At 43.9% G+C, this 18,497-nt stretch overlaps 1 protein-coding gene across 6 annotated transcripts; it reads left to right on the forward strand.

Annotated features, from left to right (window-relative positions):
- The first annotated feature begins 1,817 nt into the window (after positions 1 to 1,817).
- Positions 1,818 to 18,258, forward strand: LOC136478154 (galactoside 2-alpha-L-fucosyltransferase-like). 6 transcript variants are annotated; one of them, XM_066476500.1, is made up of 5 exons: positions 2,248 to 2,383; positions 5,171 to 5,444; positions 5,736 to 5,918; positions 6,031 to 6,118; positions 16,607 to 18,258. In XM_066476500.1, exon 5 carries the CDS (start codon positions 16,621 to 16,623, stop codon positions 18,121 to 18,123), a length of 1,503 nt encoding a protein of 500 aa, XP_066332597.1. In that variant the 5' UTR covers positions 2,248 to 2,383; positions 5,171 to 5,444; positions 5,736 to 5,918; positions 6,031 to 6,118; positions 16,607 to 16,620; the 3' UTR covers positions 18,124 to 18,258. The 6 variants fall into 6 exon arrangements, with proteins under 6 accessions (XP_066332594.1, XP_066332596.1, XP_066332597.1 ...); XM_066476499.1 differs by lacking the exon at positions 5,171 to 5,444 and having other exon boundaries at positions 2,244 to 2,383; XM_066476497.1 differs by lacking the exons at positions 5,171 to 5,444; positions 5,736 to 5,918; positions 6,031 to 6,118 and having other exon boundaries at positions 1,818 to 2,383.
- The last annotated feature ends 239 nt before the right edge of the window (positions 18,259 to 18,497 follow it).

The raw sequence follows: 18,497 nt of genomic DNA on the forward strand, positions 1-18,497 counted from the left end.
TCTGAAAGGTTTGCTGCTGTTGTGGGTGCGTGGCCGCGACCATGTTATGGTGTGCCCGGTTAGTGCTGGTGGCCTTGCCCAGCTTTGTATCGGGCTAACAACTAAGATGCCTCCGAGCACCACGTTTCCACCCAAGGGGCAATTGGATCCTCCTCTTGCGCCCTCTCCTTGTGCATTCCTTGCTGGTTCTGTTGTCGAGGAGTGCACATGCTTAGTGATGACAGAAACATCCAAAGGCTTATGGACCCTTCATTTTCGCCTAGCACCGATCGTTCACGCTTAGGACAAGTACATTGATGTGCCTCACCAATCTTATTGGTAATATTTGTATATCTAGGTTTAGACACGAATACCAAGATAAAGCTAAAATGACAAAACTGCCCCTACAATGTTTGCTCGGTGAACATTTAGTCCAGCTGCTGCTCTCCTGCCTCGCCCTGCGTGCTGGCCTGCTGGGCAGCCCCTAGAGACTGGAGATAGGCACGAGACGAGGAGCTTCTGGAGAGCCTCCGGAGAGATCGAGACGAGGAGCTGCCGTTTCCATTTTTTTTTCTTTTTTATGTTGACATGAATTAATTTTTTATTGCCTTGGTCTTAGCTGTTGCTGGTACAATGTGATGTGATAGTTCATAATGACCTTTTATTATGGGAAATTTTTTAAACCGGAAACGTACATTTATTCCCGAGGGAGTAAAGTGCTATTGAAAAGATGGAGATGCCACATGTAAAGGGAGTGATAGAAGATACCTAAAATAAATAACGAACTTGCATCAGATCAATTAAAATCAAATTATTTATAATTTTGCGAATCATCCATGCATCTGTGTGGAGTATCCACACTTTTATAGATATTCAACAAATTTCTGGATTGCCTACATTTTTTAAGACGTTCAAGCAAATTATCTCCAAATTTGCAGATATTCAGCAAATACATACAAAACTCGAATGTAAACTATGCGTAGCTCAAATCAAACTTCCAGAGGAAGACACGTTAGCATGTCTTCGGGGGGTTTCTAGTTGCGCGTAGCGCCTTGTCGATCACTTTGATTGTTGGATTGCACTTGCATCGTGTGTCTGACTAAGTGAACACAAGCTAAGTGGAACCGTATTTTAGAAAAAAAAAATGTTTTAGTGAGGTTGCATGTGCGGATGTAAATAAACTAAGATACTATTTGGTTATCTACATGAGCGAATAAGGTATATCTAGCATGTGAGACTAACGTGTGGGCCAACCACCCTCATCGTATATCCACCGAGCCCGACCGAGAGTGAAGCTCACTGTGACACATCATTTAAAATGCCTATGAGCCATGAAATTAAATACCTATGAAATCCTAGAATGAAACTTTATATTAAGAGCGAGTATTCCATCCGTATTTCATCTTATTATATATGATCTATCAGTTTGAAAAAAAAACAATGTTATGAAACTCCTACTGAGACTTAAAAATTAATCCAAAGTAAATACACATCGATCTTACCTAGCTCTAGTAGCATTTACTACCTTTTGTATTTCCAGAATATAATTATTACACTTTGAACAACTCTTGATGATAGGGATACATATGTGAGTTTTCTAGTATCAATCTTTCCAACAAAATCCAAGTGCAAATTATTTTGACGAGGAGGGAGTACTTCTTCAGAGTTGCTCTTACTTACTACGCTAATATGTATATTGCATTTATTAAAAAAAATTCCAATATACTTCCTAAAAAAAACTTCGAATATACCACGTGAAATAAAGATTTCTTTCCAAGTTTGCCACGTGAACTCGATAGTTGTGTTCCGTGTTCCATACCATCAATCAAACCGTATGACGCCACACACACCCCGAACCATGCAATCGACATGAACCCACGTCTTGGGCTCTTGGGCCGTCGAGGGCCATTTATGTCCAACCATGGAAGTCCTGCAAAACTTCTCCCACGCGGTGGACGGCTGTACTACTTTGACCACTCCGTCTCCGACTAGGAGAGAGCGCAAAGGCGCAAAGCACAAGACCGAGGACCGACGGAGCGAGCCAGCGAGCATACTTTTATATGAGACGCGTACGGGGACGGTCGCTTAGCTCATGGAGTCATGGTGATGGGGAGGCCAAGCAACAGCTACGGGAGCGGGGGCGACGAGGAGCGGCTGCCCCTCCGCGGCGTGCTGGAGACGCAGCAGCGGGCGCCGGGGCCGCCGCCGCCGGCCCACCACGCCGCGGAGCAGCTGAAGGAGGCGAGGCGCGGGGGCAGCAGGCTCTGGCGCGCGTCCGTGCGCGCCGGGCTGCTGCTCTGCCTGCTGACCGTCCCGGTAGTCCTGCTGCTGCTGCGGTGGCAGGCCGACTCCTCGCCGCAGTGGGTCTTCGACTTCGAGGCCCCCGAGGAAGACGACGACCAAGGTACGCTGCGCATCTACTCCCGCCTCCTGTGTGTATATACGATTCATACCATACGTCTTTGTTTCTGCTCTACGCAAGAACTGTGCCAGACGATTAGTCCGTACCAGCTCTCGTCGTCGCCGCCTCGCCGGTTAATGGATGATAATCCATAGCTAAACACCTGAGCCGACTCATGGATGTAAGCAATGGACACGCAGAGGCAGAATTCGCACTCGTGCGACAGCTGTTTGCTTTTGCGATTCCGATTCCGAAGAGACAGCGCCACAGCGTTAGAGAGCGGTAGGAGGCACGATGCTTGGTCGTCTTCACCTGCCAGCTGCCACCGATAGGGAATAGACAGGGAATCAAAGCTGGAATGGATCGAGCTTTGAAGGGAGTAGGCAGGAAATCAAAGCTGGAATGGATCGAGCTTTGAAGCTTTCTTTGGAGAGTCCGTCGTTGGAGGGGTGTTGCGAGGAGATTGGATCGAACCACCTTTGCCGTCTCCGGGCTTATTTTATTCGGGAGTAGCTCGTACCAATCCTGGTGGAGTGGTGGTGTTTGGCAGCACCCATCAGTAGCAGCAGTATATATTACTTTATTATGGGTCGTGAGCTTTTTTTTTTTCAAAAATAATTTATGGCGCATGGTAGTACTAGTTGAAACGGTTTTCAGAGGCGATCTCATGCGCAAATGTATTAGCGACGATGATTAGCCATCGGCCGAGTAAAGTTCAACGCGATGCCCGCAGAAAATCCGAACGGGGACGGCCGGACCGCCCAGGCAGTAGCTTCCATGTACTTTGCCGGCGGCCCAGTGCATCTACGTGAGGTGGGCCCCACGGCATGAAGCTCGTGGTGGATGCCAGATCAAACAAAGCTGACGCTTCCCTCTTTCCTATCGTGGGCAAAAGGACGATAGCCGCGTTCCCGCGTGGAACATTCACGGAAGCGCCATGAAAGGTTATAAGTATTCCCCCCATTTCAAATTAAATCAACTTATAGGGCCTATGGATTGTAGTCCAATATTTCAAATTTAATCAACTTAGGTCCATCCAACTCTTTGGATTATAGAAAAAAGAGTACTCTAGAAAAAACATAGGATCCTCGCTCCTATGAATTGAGTTACTGTAGCATCTTTTGTTCACATAAATTGTTTGCAGAAAAAAACATAGGAAACTTTCCCTTAGTATTCGGTTTCAATGGAAAATCATGGAAAAATATCAACTCAAACCTTATTGTTTCTTGTTCATGTGTTTTACCTATTTATGCATTTTTTCAGTCATGTGTTTCATAAAGGGCCATAGAGTTGTCCTAAATCAAGGTATTTTATGTCTCATCAGCATCAATATTTATGACACTGAATTAGTATCACTAGATACATCATAAAACATATTTTTAATAGTATATCTATTCGATTTCATGATGCTATTACCTTTTTCTATAAAGTTGATCAAATTTAAGATAGTTAGACTTAGGATAATTCTAGGAAATGGAGATAGTAGACTTTATGCGGAGGTGGAAGAGAGAAAAGAAGTAGGTTGTACATTTATAGCTATCCGATGCATGAGCTCTAAAAAAACCTTGAGAGAAGAAAGTATAACATGTATTTGTTAATGTAAACACAATGCTTTTTAAAACAGAAAAGTAACAAATTTTCTAAGTGCTAGAATGATTAGGTTTTGGTCGAAAATTTGAATGATTGAATTCTAAATATTAAGTTTTTCTAAACAGAAGAGTAGTAAATTTCTTTTAGACCCGTTTACCCAGTCTTTAGCTGAGGCCACCCGACAAGTCTCCTTTATTATGAAGGTCCACCCAATTGATAGGCAAAGGGTTGGATTCAAAATTGAGCTGAGGCCTCACGTGTTTTGCGTGCGAAGAAATGTGTTTGGCTAAATTTCGCCATGTCAAAATTAGGGTAACCAATTTGATAGCCCTGATTTGAACTTACCTTGGGCACCTGAGTTCGTTGTTGTGGCCAAAATTGAACAAAGGTGCTAAAGCAGCTAAATCCCACGTTTTCTTTAAATTAAACTGTTTTTTTAATTCTTATACTGTGAAATTTCCATGTTCTAAACGGTCCTAAAATTTAGGTTCAACTAAAAGTTGGACACACATCTCACATGTCACACCCAAGATAGAGGATGATCCCCATTCATAGTGTATATATAGATGTCTATGTTAGGAACATAGTACCTCTGAAACGTAGATCAGGGGATAAACATCTTACTTAGATGGAGAAATTGATTCCTCTACTTCGCCCTGGCGTAGTTACGCCACAACCGCGTGGACGCCGGTGTCGTGGGAGCTCGGCGCGATGGAGTCCAGCGTAGTGGTGGCGATGCAGAGGCGACAGTGACGCGAGGTGCCGCGGTCCAGTGGTGACGACGAAGTCAGTGGGTTTTGCCGTCACTGGCAGTACCCTCTTTAGATCGGGTTAGGTTTTAGCTGTTGGTGGATCACGGCGGCTCAGGTCAATCTCGTAGTTAGAGCCCTAGTCCCCACCTCTCTTTATAGTGTTGTACGACAGGGGTCCACCAACCATGGAGTGGTTGGACGCCCCCGATCAGGACATTGATCCAAGGGCTCAATTGACCGTTGGGCCAATTGGTGAAGATCAAACTAACATTCTCCCCCTTGATCTCACCATCTTTCAATTTCATATCATTTACTTTTGTTCATTTCATTATAGATTAGCGCATAGAGCATGTTTCATCATTACGGTCAATTGTCGATAGATTTAACAACTACAACACACCACTCTGTTCTGAAATAGATACTTAACGTTGGGTCTTCTTTTGTCCAGGAATTATAGGCTTTTCCTTAAACCCATGCCGGCTACATGTTCTCTGAACACGTTGGATGATAAGCCTTTTGTAAGCGGATCCGCGAGTATCTTTTTGGTACTTATATGCTTAAGACTTATGACATGATCCCGGGCTTTATCTTTCACGACATAATACTTTATGTCAATGTATTTGGCAGCATCACTTGATTTATTGTTGTGAACATACTGTACTGCCGGATATCGCAGTATAACTTAAGTGGACTATAGATGTCGTCAACCACGTTCAAACCGGGTATGAACTTCTTTAGCTAGTTTACCTGCCCCATTGCCTCATAACATGCTACAAACTCGATATACATTGTGGATGATGTAGTGATGGTTTGCTTTGAGCTTTTCCATGAAACAGCTCCCCCTGCGAGAGTGAATACATATCCAGACGTGGATTTTCTATCATCTTCCGCATAATTAGAATCTGATCCCACTATATGGAGTGAATTTAATTTTCTATACGTCATCATGAGGCTTTTCGTTCATTGCAAAAAACGCAAGACTTCCTTTACTAATTTCTAGTGTTCTGTTCTAGGATTGCTCTGGAATCTACCAAGTAACCCGGTAACAAATGTCAAGTCAGGGCGTGTACATATTTGAGCATATTGCAAGCTTCCGACAACTGAAGCATATGGAACCGTTTTTATTTGATCGATCTCATATTGATTCCTGGGGCATTAAAAATCTTCATATATGTCGTTCTTGACTATAGGAGCAGGTGAGGGGCTACATTTGTGCATATTGAATTTTTTTGAGATTTTTTCTATGTATACCTTTTGTGATAGTCCTAATACCCTTTTACTTCTATCTCGGTGAATCTCGATCCCTAGAACGAACGAAGCTCCACCAAGATCTTTCATATCAAATTTTGAGGACAAAAACTTCTTTGTCTCCAGCAGTAGACAGACATCACTACTAGTAAGTAAGATATCATTCACATACAGGACAAGGAAGATAAATTTTTCATTCTTAAACTTTGCATAGACACAATTGTCCTCTATATTCTCTTTAAACCTAAAATTCTTTATTGTCTGATCAAACTTCAAGTACCACTGTCTTGAAGCTTGTTTTAATCCATAAATTAATTTCTTTAGGCGGCATCCCATTCGTTCTTTTTCTTTCATGACAAAATCTTTTGGTTGTGCCATGTAAATATTTTCCTACAAGTCTCTGTTGAGAAATACCGTCTTTACATCCATCTGATGTAATTCTAAATCGTAATGTATCACTAATGTCATTATGATTGTAAAGGAATCCTTACATGAGACTGAAAAAAATGTCTCATTGTAATCAATCCCTTCTCTTTGCGTAAAACCTTTTGCCACAAGTCACGCTTTATATCTCTCTATTTTTTTAGAGTCAAGTTTTGTTTTGTACACCCATTTATAGCCTACTGTTTTGTCTCTTTTAGGAATTATTTTCAAATCCCAAATTTTATTGGCATTCATAGATTTCATTTCATCTTCTATGGCCTCAAGCCACTTTGATGAATGATCACTTCTCATGGCTTCTTCAAATAAGGTGAGATCATCCTTTATTTGAAATTCCTCAGTGTTGTATACTTCATATTCAACAGCAATAGCTGATTTTCTAACTCTTTGAGACCTTCTAGGGGCCTCCACATTTGGCACATCTTCTGTTTGAGACTGTTGTTGCTCCCTTTCATGTGTGGCAATAGGTTCTACAGTATCCTAAAGAATATGTTTCTCATCGTCATTCATTGTTGCCACAGGCGGAATAACAACAGGTGCTAGCACTATAGTATTTTGCATTGTCGATGCAGCGACAGTAGGTAGTGAGAAAAATGGCTCATGAAACATCGGAGTGGGCACATACACTTGCTTTTCTTCAAGGTCAATTTTTTGAGCTACCATGCTCCTCCTTATCATTTTATCCTCTAGGAAGACAACGTGTCTTGTTTCCACAAACTTTGTATGTCTGTCTGGACAGTAGAAACGAAAACCTTTTGATTTTTCTAGGTAGCCAATGAAATGACAACTTACTATTTTGGGATCTAGCTTCTCAATGTTTGGGTTAAATACTTTAGCTCCAGCAGGACTCCCTCACACATATAAGTGGTTTAGTGAGGGTACTCTTTCTGTCCACAACTTATACGGTGTTTTGGGTACCGACTTACTTGGTACTCTATTGAGAATATGAATGACGGTTTTTAACGCCTCTATCCACAAGCTTAACGGTAAGGTGGAGTAACTTATCATACTGCGCATTATATCCATCAGGATACGATTACGTCTTTTAGCTACTCCATTCTACTGAGGTTCGCTCGGTGTAGAATACTGGGCTCCTATGTCATTCTTCTGTAAGAACCTTGCAAAAGGTCCAGGAACTTGGCCATATGGGGTATGCCGACCGTAGTACTCCCTCCACGGTCGGATCTGACTATCTTAATTTTTAAATTGTGTTTGTTTTCAACTTCTGCCTTAAATATCTTAAATCTATCCAATGCTTCTGTTCTTTCTTTGATTGGATAAATGTAGCCATAACGGGAGTAATCATCTGTGAATGTTATGAACGAATCATAACCATTCACACTCTTTACATGAAACAAACCACATATATCTGTGTGAATAATCTGTAAAAAATTATGCGCTTTGTTTGACATTTTCTTAATTTTCTTTACATACTTTCCTTTTATGTACTCTCTGCATTGTTCTAAATCTGAGAACTCTAATAGAGGAAGAATATCATTCTTAACTAGTCTTTTTATTTTTCTCATCAAAATATGGCTTAAATGACAGTGCCATAATTTTGACGACGCATCGTGAGCTCTCTTTCATTTTCTATTTACATCCGCAGACAATGATACATTCTCATTGTCGCAAGCAACGTTCTCATCATCGCATACAACATTCACATTGCACACACATAGCTATGAGCCTCTAAGTCCCACTTCTCGAGCTGTATGTTATAGTTGACAACAAAAGTGTCAAATTCCTTTGGCAAGGAAGTAAAAATTAGATGAATCAGGAACTCTTCCTTGAGAGCTAGATCCATTGATTTTAGCTTGGATGCCAAATTGCTCATTCTTAGTATATGCTCTCTTATGCCACCATTTCCAGAGTACCTCTCTGTCATCAGCTGCTTTATCATCTAGGCAGCATGTCTTTGAAGAGCCAGTGAACTGACTTTTTATTTTATCGAGGTACTCGGTGACTGTGTCATACTCTGGGATTGAGCCCACAATTACAGGCTCAATCGTGTTCTTTATCACAGCCAAATATTTTTTATTGGTAGTGACCCACTTCTTATGCTCAAGATCATGGGACATCTTTTAGGATTCAAAATCCCTCTCTAGTTGCTCAAGCGGCATCATCCTCATTTGTCTCCCTCACTGGTGCCACAGGCTTAGTTGGACACGGTGAGGTGACTACCCAGTCCACCTCAGTCAAGATGAAAGTCAGGTCAATCTTTTTCTTTCACTCTGTGTAGTTGTCACCTTTGAGAGTGAGAACCTCTTTGATACAGCCCATCAAGTTGTATTCGCCTGACACCATAATTCATAGAGTGAGAACATAAATAATAACAAAAATTACATGCCTTGATTCCAATGTTGATCAAAATTAAAACATACAATTGTTTATACATTAAATCTACATTACCGTTGGGTAGAAATAGAATTAATGCATAAAATCATTAAAATTATGATATTGTTATTAACAACATTGGTCAGAAAATAACATCATAATCATGTCAAAATCTATTTTCCTCCAATTAAATATCATGTTGGTTCAAAATAATCAGAGAATAAACAATTTCTTTAGCAGTGGAAAATATAAAAATTCATTATCTATTTTTCAGAAGCAATAAACTTTTCTCAAATATTCTCTGAAAATTATCCCGTTGGTTCAAATTTTAACAGAGACATTAAACGAGACAAAATTCGTCGAAATCTACTTCGGAAAATTGTCAAAACTGCTTCTGAAACTGAATAAAAACTTAAAACATTAGCTACTGTTCATTTGGCCCAAACGAGAAAATTCAGCTTGCGGCCTGTCTCGTCAGCGCGTGCGCACTTGCGGCCCAGCGCGCAAAAGCACGGCCCAGCAGCCTGCTTCACTCGGTGCCCGCCCACTCCCCCGCGCCTAGGCCGCAACCTGGGCCTGGGGCGAGAATCTGCTACCCTGCTTGGGCCTAATGCTGGTCTAGACGATCTCGGCCGTTGGTTTCCATCCGACGGTTAGGCGTCAATATCGCGAGATCAAAAACCCCGGGCGCGGCTCATCCCCAAAACCCTAGACTCATTTTCCTCATTTCCTTTCTCTCTCCTCCTCAGCGCCGCAGTTGGAAGAGAGAAGGAGCAGCGCAGCAGTGTCGCTGTCGGTCCTCTTCGGCTCCCTCGCAGCCCCGTTTGCCGGTGAGTGCGTTCACCCGAGGGTGAGCGCGCCACCGTCGAGCGGCGCTTTGGGTGATCCTTTCGCCGACAGTGCAACCTCGAAGACCCAGAGACCCGGCGCGAGCCCAAAGGCTAGCCAATCTAGGGTTGCCTCGTCGGCGATCTTCCCGGAGTGAATCCACTGACGGAGATGGAGAAAGGTCAATTTCCCCACCCCTTCTACTTTTTAACTTCCCCTCTTTCTAGGGTTGGGGTTTCGGTCTTGCTAGCGGCGGCCGTCGGTCTAGCTCCGATGAGCCGCCTCCCATGCCCTTTTCCCTTCTTCTCTTTTGGATCTTCTTTCTTTTCTTCTCGGAGTTGAACCGATTTGGGGTTAGGGTTAGGGTTCGGGTTACCGTTCATCTTCCTCGATAGGTTAGGGTTCGGTTGAACCCTCTGCATTTCTGTTTCTTCCCCCCGATTAGGGTTAGGGTTTCAATCCGAACCAGATCGAACTCTCTGTTACTCTTCGATTTTTTTAATTCTCTACCCCATACTAGATCTACACATTGTTAACCCGGCTCTGGTACCATTGTTAGGAACACAGTACCTCTGAAACATAGATCAGGGGATAAACATCTTACTTAGAGAAACTGATTCCTTTACTTCGCCCTGGCGCAGTTGCGCCGTAGCCGCGTGGACGCCGATGTCGTGGGAGCTCGGCGCGATGGAGTCCAGCGTAGTGGTGGCGATGCAGAGGTGTAGGGTCGAGATGGCGACTAGAGGGGGGTGAATAGTCGTTACTAAAACTTAATCGCGTCGGCTAACAAAAACAAGTACGGAATTAAAACTATCAGTATAGCCAAGACTACACCCCTTTATTTATGTTCTCTAGCACATCGCTAAGATCCTAATTAAGCAACAAAGGTGCCGGGCTAGCTAGAGCTCATCTAACCAATTCTAGGAATAAGGTCACACAAACTTGTGCCACTAGTACTTCAAGCAATGAGGGAGCTCCTACTCATGCTAGTAAGCAAAAGCACAAAGCCAACTAAGCTCACTAGCAATGCTCAATAACAAGGCAACAAATGCCAAATTATAGAGCGCAAATACTTAGCTACATAAACTAAGCAATGTGACTAACAAGGTTACACAAACCAAATTAGCCACGTAAGGGAGCTACTTTTATGCTACACAAGCAAGAAGGTAACTAGTGAGCTACACACGCTAACTAATTACCAGAGCAACTACACAAGCACAATGTATATAAAAGTAATGTCAAGCTTGTGTAAAGGGATTGCACACCAACAAGAAGAACAAGATTAACATGGTGATTTTCTCCCGAGGTTCACGTGCTTGCTAACACGCTACGTCCCCGTTGTGTCGACCGCTCACTTGGTGGTTCGGCGGCTAATTGGCATCACCCGCCAAGCCCGCACGTCGGGCACCGCAAGAACCTACCCCAAAAGTAAGGGGAGCTCAATGACACGCTCAACTAGAGTTGCACTTCGTGGCTCTCGCGGGGCGAGCACAATGCCCCTCATAAAGCTCTTCTCCGGAGCACCGCACAAGCTTCTTGCGGGCTTCAACGGAGACCACCATCAAGCTGTCTAGGAGGTGGCAACCTTCAAGAGTAACAGGCATCATCGGCTTGCAACTCGATCACCTAGTACCACTTGATACAACCTCACGATGCAATCGTACTAGAATCGCTCTTTCACACAATCGGATGATCATTATCAAACATATGTGTGATGAAGGGCTCCTAAGCACTCACAAGCATGGACATAAAGTCTCCCGAGGTGCTCAGCGTCAGCCATGGTCGAGACCCACTTCTATTTATAGCCCCACGGGCTAAACTAGGCGTTACCCCTTCACTGGGCAAAACTCGGGACGACCGGACGCTCCGGTCGTATTGACCGGACGCAGGACCTCAGCGTCCGATCAATGGATGCTCGCCACATGTCGCTTCCGTTCAAACTTAGTCGCTCGATCTCAACGGTCAAGTGATGACCGGACGCAGTTGCTCAAAATGACCGAACGTAGGACCCCAGCGTCCGATCATTTCTAGTAAGGTTCCAGTCGTGACCGGACGCGTCCGGTCGGTCACGATCGGACGCAGCATCAGCGTTCGGTCCTTCTTCAACTTTTCTACGTCGCCTATGTTATCGTACGTCAGCCTGATCGGACGCACCCTGCCAGCGTCCTGTCGAAGACCGACGCCTGCACGCTCTCTGCTGCCACTGACCGGACGCGGGACCCCAGCGTCCGGTCACCACGTGACCAGTGTCTGATCCACTCTGTGAGACCCTATCTTTTCTATATAGGGCGTCAGTGGTACCGTCGGACTATCCGCACTCTACGGGCAGACACTCCGCCGGTGGAGTTTCGAACCCTTGCCTCCATTCCTTCACCGAGTTGATCCACATCAACTCTAACTTCTCCTTTGCAAATATGTCAACACCACCAAGTGTACACTTCCATGTGTACGTGTGTTAGCATTTTCACAATTATTTTTCAAAGGATTAGCCACTCAACTTGCCACGACACTCAATTCTAGCGATAATGCAAAGTTAGATCACTCGAGTGGCACTAGATGATCGATATGCAAACAAGTTTGCCTCTCTTGATAGTACGACCATCTATCCTAAACCCGGTCATAAACTTCTCTACACACCTATGACCGGTGAAATGAAATGCCCTAGGTTATACCTTTGCCTTGCGCATTCCATTCCATCTTCTCCAATGTCGATGCAAAAAGATGCACCAACATGATCAACAATGATATGATCCACTTCATATCATCACGTGATCATATTGGTTCATCGATAGTGACTTCACTTGCTTTTCATCGTTGTCTTCGTCCATCGGCGCCAAGTCTTGCTTAAGCTTCACCGTCACGCGGTCCATCGCTCCAAAGCCTCCGACTTGCCCTTCACGCTTGCAATCGGTCCATCAAGCCAAGTTATGTCTTGATCTTCGCCATCTTGATCACATGACTCAATGTCATGTCTTATTTACAATGAGCTCCTTCATCATCATATGTGTGAGCTTTGCAACATCTCTAAGCCATTTTCACATTTATGGCATATGTTGCTCACACACATGTACCTGTGGACTAATCACCTGTGTACCATAAAAAACACAATTAGTTAACCTAGGTTGTCACTCAATTACCAAAATCACATATAGACCTTTCAAGAGGCGATGGTGACGCGTGGTGCTGCGATCCGATGGTGACGGCGAAGTCAGTGGGTCTTCCCGTCGTTGACAGCACCCTCTTTAGACCGGGTTAGGTTTTAGCTGTTGGTGGGTCACGGCGGCTCAGGTCAACCTCGTAGTTAGAGCCCTGGTCCCCATCTCTCTTTATAGTGCTGTGCGACAGGGGCCCACCAACCATAGAGTGGTTGGACGCCCCGATCAGAACGTTGATCCAAGGGCCTGTGCCAATTGATGGAGATCAAACTAACAGTCTATTGTATCAACAATCGTACTACAAACTCAATCTAAAAAGATCATAGAAAAATATATGAAAAATAACAAATTTAATGTGCATATGTACCAGAAAACAAAACCATAGGAGTATTGTTAGCTAATGTGTATGCACATTAATTTTGTCATCTAGTGCACATGGATTTTATTATTTTTATATAAATTTTTAGAAAATGATTTGCATCTTAACTTTTGATGTAGTGTGATCATAAATAAAATAATACTTGTAAGTATATGTTTTAATAGTGCCTTCACGGTTATTATACAAGTACAATGATTGAGAGATTTGCACTTGCACCAAATATTTACCCTCACACGTAATGAGGGTACCTTCCCCTTCTCATCTTCAATCAGCCCTTGTTTAGTTCTACCCTAACTTTCAAAAAGTTGTTACAGTATCTGTCACATCGAATGTTTGTGGCCCGTGCATGGAGCATTAAATGTAGACGAAAAGAAAAACTAATTGCACAGTTTGGTGGGAAATTGCGAGACGAATGTTTTGAGCCTAATTAGTCCATGTTTGAACACTATTTGCCAAATAAAAACGAACGTGCTACAGTGCCCCAAAATCCAAATTCCTCCAGCTAAACAAGGGCTCAATGGCTTTGGCAGAGAGCCTACCTTCCCTGTCATTGTTGCTGGGCTGCCCGATTTCTGCAACTGGGGGCGGCTAGCCCCGGCAGGGCAAGTGGTCAACGCCTACCGACGCTACGGCCTAGTACGCCGCAGTGCTCACCCCACTAGCCTTGCCTCGCTGTCGCTTGCCACCTTGTCCCCTCGGGAGCTCAGCCACGTACTGAACGCCCCATCTTTTTCCTTGTAATTGACAATACAGCTTTGAATCCTAAATCACCGCCGTTTAGAACTTTGAGTATTCTACAATGTGTGGCATAGTAAAACCTAGATTGATTTGATTTAGGATGATTATAGAAATCGGTTTATTTTGGCATAGAGCGAGCACATTTTGCATTATTATAAATCCCGTCCATCATGCGCCAATCCGCCCAGTCGAGAAAAGGACACCAACCTTGCATCGATTGCATCGTCGTGTTCTTAGTTTCCTCCGCCAAATTAGCTGATCTGCTCGTTCCTGGCCGCTCCAAAGTACTCGTATTAGCCTTGCTAGGCGTGCGTGGTGCGGCTATTTAGTGACCGGGTCACGAGTGCTCCATCAGCTCCACGGAGCCCCCGAAACCGGCTGTAGCATTTATCGATCGCTGCTGCACGCAATGGCCTCGCAACGGTCGCTGGTGCGCGTGCTCGTGCTCTGCCTTCTCTGCGGCGCTTGTGCAGCGGCGAAACCTCTCCGTCAGCATGGACGAACTGCTCAGGTCCAAGCAGGCTCACCTCGACTGCCCTCCCTGGAAGAAGTCAGGTACGGACCACGATGGAACCATCATGCACCTGAAACTACTGTCAGCCTGTTCGCTTGTCGTAAACGATTGTAAATTTTCAGTCAAAACAGTATTTTTCTCTCACACCAAACCAGTCAGCCACAATCCTCGTTTCAACCCAGCCGAACAGTCCCTATATACCCCACCCCAGCGCAAGAATCACAAACGCCTTAAAAGCTTGCAGCACAGTTGCAGCATGTTAGTGCTACTACACATGCTACCCGTCAGGGTCAGGCCAAGCTGGAAACGGCTATTCTAGTCCGGTTATATTATGGAGCTTCAACGGGAGCTCAGCCACAGTCCCATGGCCATGGGGAGGAAGGATGGGCGATGGGCGATGGGCGATGGGCGATGGCCTGACTCGTTTGACTGATTCTGCCTTGCTCTCTTGCTGTCCCCAAAAGACCAAAAACCGACAGCGATGCTCGGTTGCACTTGCACGCACGCGCCTAGGGAAAGCAGAGCCCATGTCCACGGGGATGACGATGAGCAGAGACTGGGCCTTGGTAGGCGGGAAGCAGAGTGCAGACTGCAGAGAGCGGTGGTGGAGGCGAAGAATCCGCCCAAACTCTTTACCCAACGCGCTGGCCGTGCTTGTTCAGCTTTCGCATGCCTCCCATGGGTCTCTTTGAATGTGCAATCCTTACGGTACGTCTGTAGGGAGCAGGAGGATTTACAGACTTTGGAGAATCTACGGTCCTTTTCGGGAGGACTGTTTGTGTCGTGTGATTCTTAATAGATTCTTCAGCATGTTTAACGTTTTTCCTTTTTAATTTATATATATACAACTGTTCTGAATAGCAAGAGTAACTCTTTTTTTAAAAAAAAATAGTGGAACTTTAGGGATACTGTTCTCAAAGAGATAGGAAGGGAATCTATTCATTATGATCTTAATAAACTCATGCTGCCCTAAAAGTTCACCATACTCTCTCCGTTCCAAATTAGGTGATATTTTTTTACTTCTAGACTTCTTGTTTGATCGTTTGTCTTATTCAAACTTTTTGTATAAATATTATTTATTTTGTTATGACTTATTCTATCATTATAGATTACTTTAATAATGACTTATTTATTTTATTATTTATACATAAAAATTGAATAAGACAAACGGTCAAACAAGAAGTTTAAAAGTCAGAAACGGCACTCATCTTGGGACGAAGGGAGTATGTGGTCCTCATCTAATCATAGTTGTCCCTGTATGGAGTGTGAGTCATTTTTTTTAGAATATCACCGGGGGATAAACTATTCCCACCTAAATATCATTACCACATACATTTTAAGTTAAAGTATAATTTTCTTGTCCATAGACAGTAAATAGCATCTTCACACGAATGTTGAAATGATTTAGCTATGCGAAGAACTGTAGCTGTTCAGCTAGAATCAAGTTTACTGCTTTGTTACTCCAGTCAAAGAAAAGGTTCACACTTCGCACGTTGTGTATTCTAAGAAAAAAACTTAAGTAAAAAAAATTAGTTTTGAGAGATTTGTTTGTATCTCAAGGGTGGATGGCATAGAGAAACTGGCACACTTGGTGATACAAACAAGACCATGCGATAGGTGGATGCATATCCAGCCAAAGGTTTTACAGTGTGCAATACTGCTCCCAGCACGAGGGAACAGCAAAGGACTGGGTCCTTCCCTTCTCCTAGTCGGCTAGTCCCTTTCGCAGAAAGGGCAGGTTTATGATGAACGGGCCTGTTCGGCAGGACTGAAAAATAAGCCAAAATAATGTTCCGGCTGATTGTTGTGAGGGAAAAATACCGTTCTGTCTTAAAACACTGTGCAGGTGAATAGTGTTTTTGTGAGTGAGCTGGCCAGCCCAGCTCCAGCTGGCCAGCCAGCCGACTCCAAGTGCAAGGGGGATGCATAATTTCTTTCAACTTGCAAGCAATTTTAATTGCGAAAAGAAGAAACAACCTACCAGCCGTTGAAAACAGTAGGTGTGCACATTTAATCCATGGAAATGGACTGTCCATTGTTGCATGCTTCATGGTTATATTCATTGAATAGCCACTCTTTCTGTTAGTCCTTCCTAGCACCGTGTTTTTCTATATCATATTGACTACTTGTTGTAGTGCTCCACTTCTCCTCTGGCATTGGCAGCACCCATGTGCCAAGACCATGTTCTTCCATGATAGTGAACTACAATGTGCAGTTGACTGACCCAAAACTCTTTATATTCTTCAGATATACAAGATGATATGTCCGATGATCTATCTCCATCGCCACAAATAGCGTACGACCGACTTCTGGGTGGCCTTCTGGTTGAGGGTTTTGATGAGAAATCATGTAGAAGCAGGTATCAGTTTGCACGCTATCACAATTCACCAAGCATACCATCTCCATACCTCATAGAGAGGTTAAGGAAACAAGAAGCTTTGCAGAAAAAGTGTGGTCCAGGCACCAAAGCATACAAGGAAGCCTCAAAGCAGCTGAAGTCCGGTCAAAGCGTCAATGTGACAGATTGCAACTATCTGTTCCTGATTATTCACGCTGGCTTAGGGAACCGGATGCTTGAGATCACTTCAGCATTCCTTTATGCGCTACTTACAAACCGGATTTTGCTCGTGGACCGTTATAAGGAGATTGCAGACCTTTTCTGTGAACCCTTTCCTGAAACATCGTGGTTGGTTCCTTCAGATTTCCCTCTGAACAATGACGAGTTCAGTCAGAGTAGTCCTGAGAGCTATGGCAACTTGCTGCAGAATAAAGTTTTCGGTGAAAATACAGATCGATCTTTGGCTGGTAATAGACCTCCCTATGTGTATCTCCACCTTGATGGCATCTATGGTTTCCATGACAAACTTTTCTTCTGTGAAGACAACCAACAGTTCCTGCAAGGGTTTTCATGGTTGATCATGAGAACAGACATGTACTTTGTGCCATCCCTATTTCTCATTCCAGCTTTCCAAGATGAACTCAGCAGGCTATTTCCTGAGAAAGACACTGTTTTCCATCACTTGGCACGCTATCTTTTTCATCCGACAAATAATGTTTGGTATTCGGTTACAAAATACTTCCGGTCCTACCTGGCCAAAGCTGAAAAAAGAGTGGGAATTCAGATCAGAATATATGAAACCAAAGGTATCTTACAAAGAAATGGTCCGTTCCCACACATTTTGAATCAGATCCTCTCATGTGCTCAAAATGAAAAGCTGCTTCCAGAAGTTAGTATGGCAGAGGGAGCAGCAGCTGAGACTCAGAATAACCAAACAGCAGCTGGGACTCAGAATAACCGAACGATTGCTGTTCTAACGACTTCTTTGAGCTCTTGGTACAGTGATCAGATTCAGAAGAAGTACGATGAGCAACCAGCTGTTGATGGCATAACTGTCAAAGTGTTCCAGCCGAGCAACGAGGAGTACCAGAGGTCAAGGAACAAGAAGCACAACATGAAGGCACTTGCTGAGATCTATCTACTGAGCATGAGCGACGTACTGATCACCAGTGGCTTTTCCACGTTTGGGTACGCTGCTCAGGGGCTCGCCGGCCTGAAGCCATGGATCATGTTTAGGTCGGAGAACCACGTGATACCAGACCCACCGTGCGGCCGTGCCATGTCCATTGAGCCGTGCTTCCATCAAGCTCCCTCCTACGACTGCAAGGCGAAGAAGGACGCTGATTTGGGCAAGGTAGTGCCTTACGTGAGGCACTGCGAGGACGTGAGCTGGGGGCTGAAGATTGTAAATCAAACTCATCTGTAGCCGTAATTTTGTCAGGACTCACGACAGACTTGCTCGCTAACTAGGGCATAATTCTTTTTTTTTTGGCAAAAGAAACCATACAAAATGTATTCTTTCCCTCCTGTATTTGATCCAAGTGTAGATAGTTGATAAACAGATCCATTAATCTGTTCATTCTCTGATTTCAAAAAGAAGAGAAACATGTTTACTGTCTGAAGTCTGATCATCGCTCAATTGCCCAATTTCGTTGGCATGTCGTGGTAACCTTCCGTGAGTCCATGACTAAAACCCTCTTGCAGTTCACTTGTGATTTTTTAGAGTCTATAGCATATGATACAGGACACTCGTAATTCCATCTATTAAGCTAGGAAAATGTGTCGAGAGAACAGAGAAAT

This window comes from Miscanthus floridulus, chromosome 8 (assembly GCF_019320115.1).
Source record: "Miscanthus floridulus cultivar M001 chromosome 8, ASM1932011v1, whole genome shotgun sequence".
In the NCBI taxonomy this organism is placed as follows: Eukaryota; Viridiplantae; Streptophyta; class Magnoliopsida; order Poales; family Poaceae; genus Miscanthus; species Miscanthus floridulus.

Coding starts and splice junctions, on each gene's coding strand:
- LOC136478154 (XM_066476497.1), top strand. CDS start 2,080: ATGGTGATGGGGAGGCCAAGCAACAGCTACGGGAGCGGGGGCGACGAG. Junction 2,384..16,606: donor CGAGGAAGACGACGACCAAG/GTACGCTGCGCA, acceptor TATATTCTTCAG/ATATACAAGATGATATGTCC.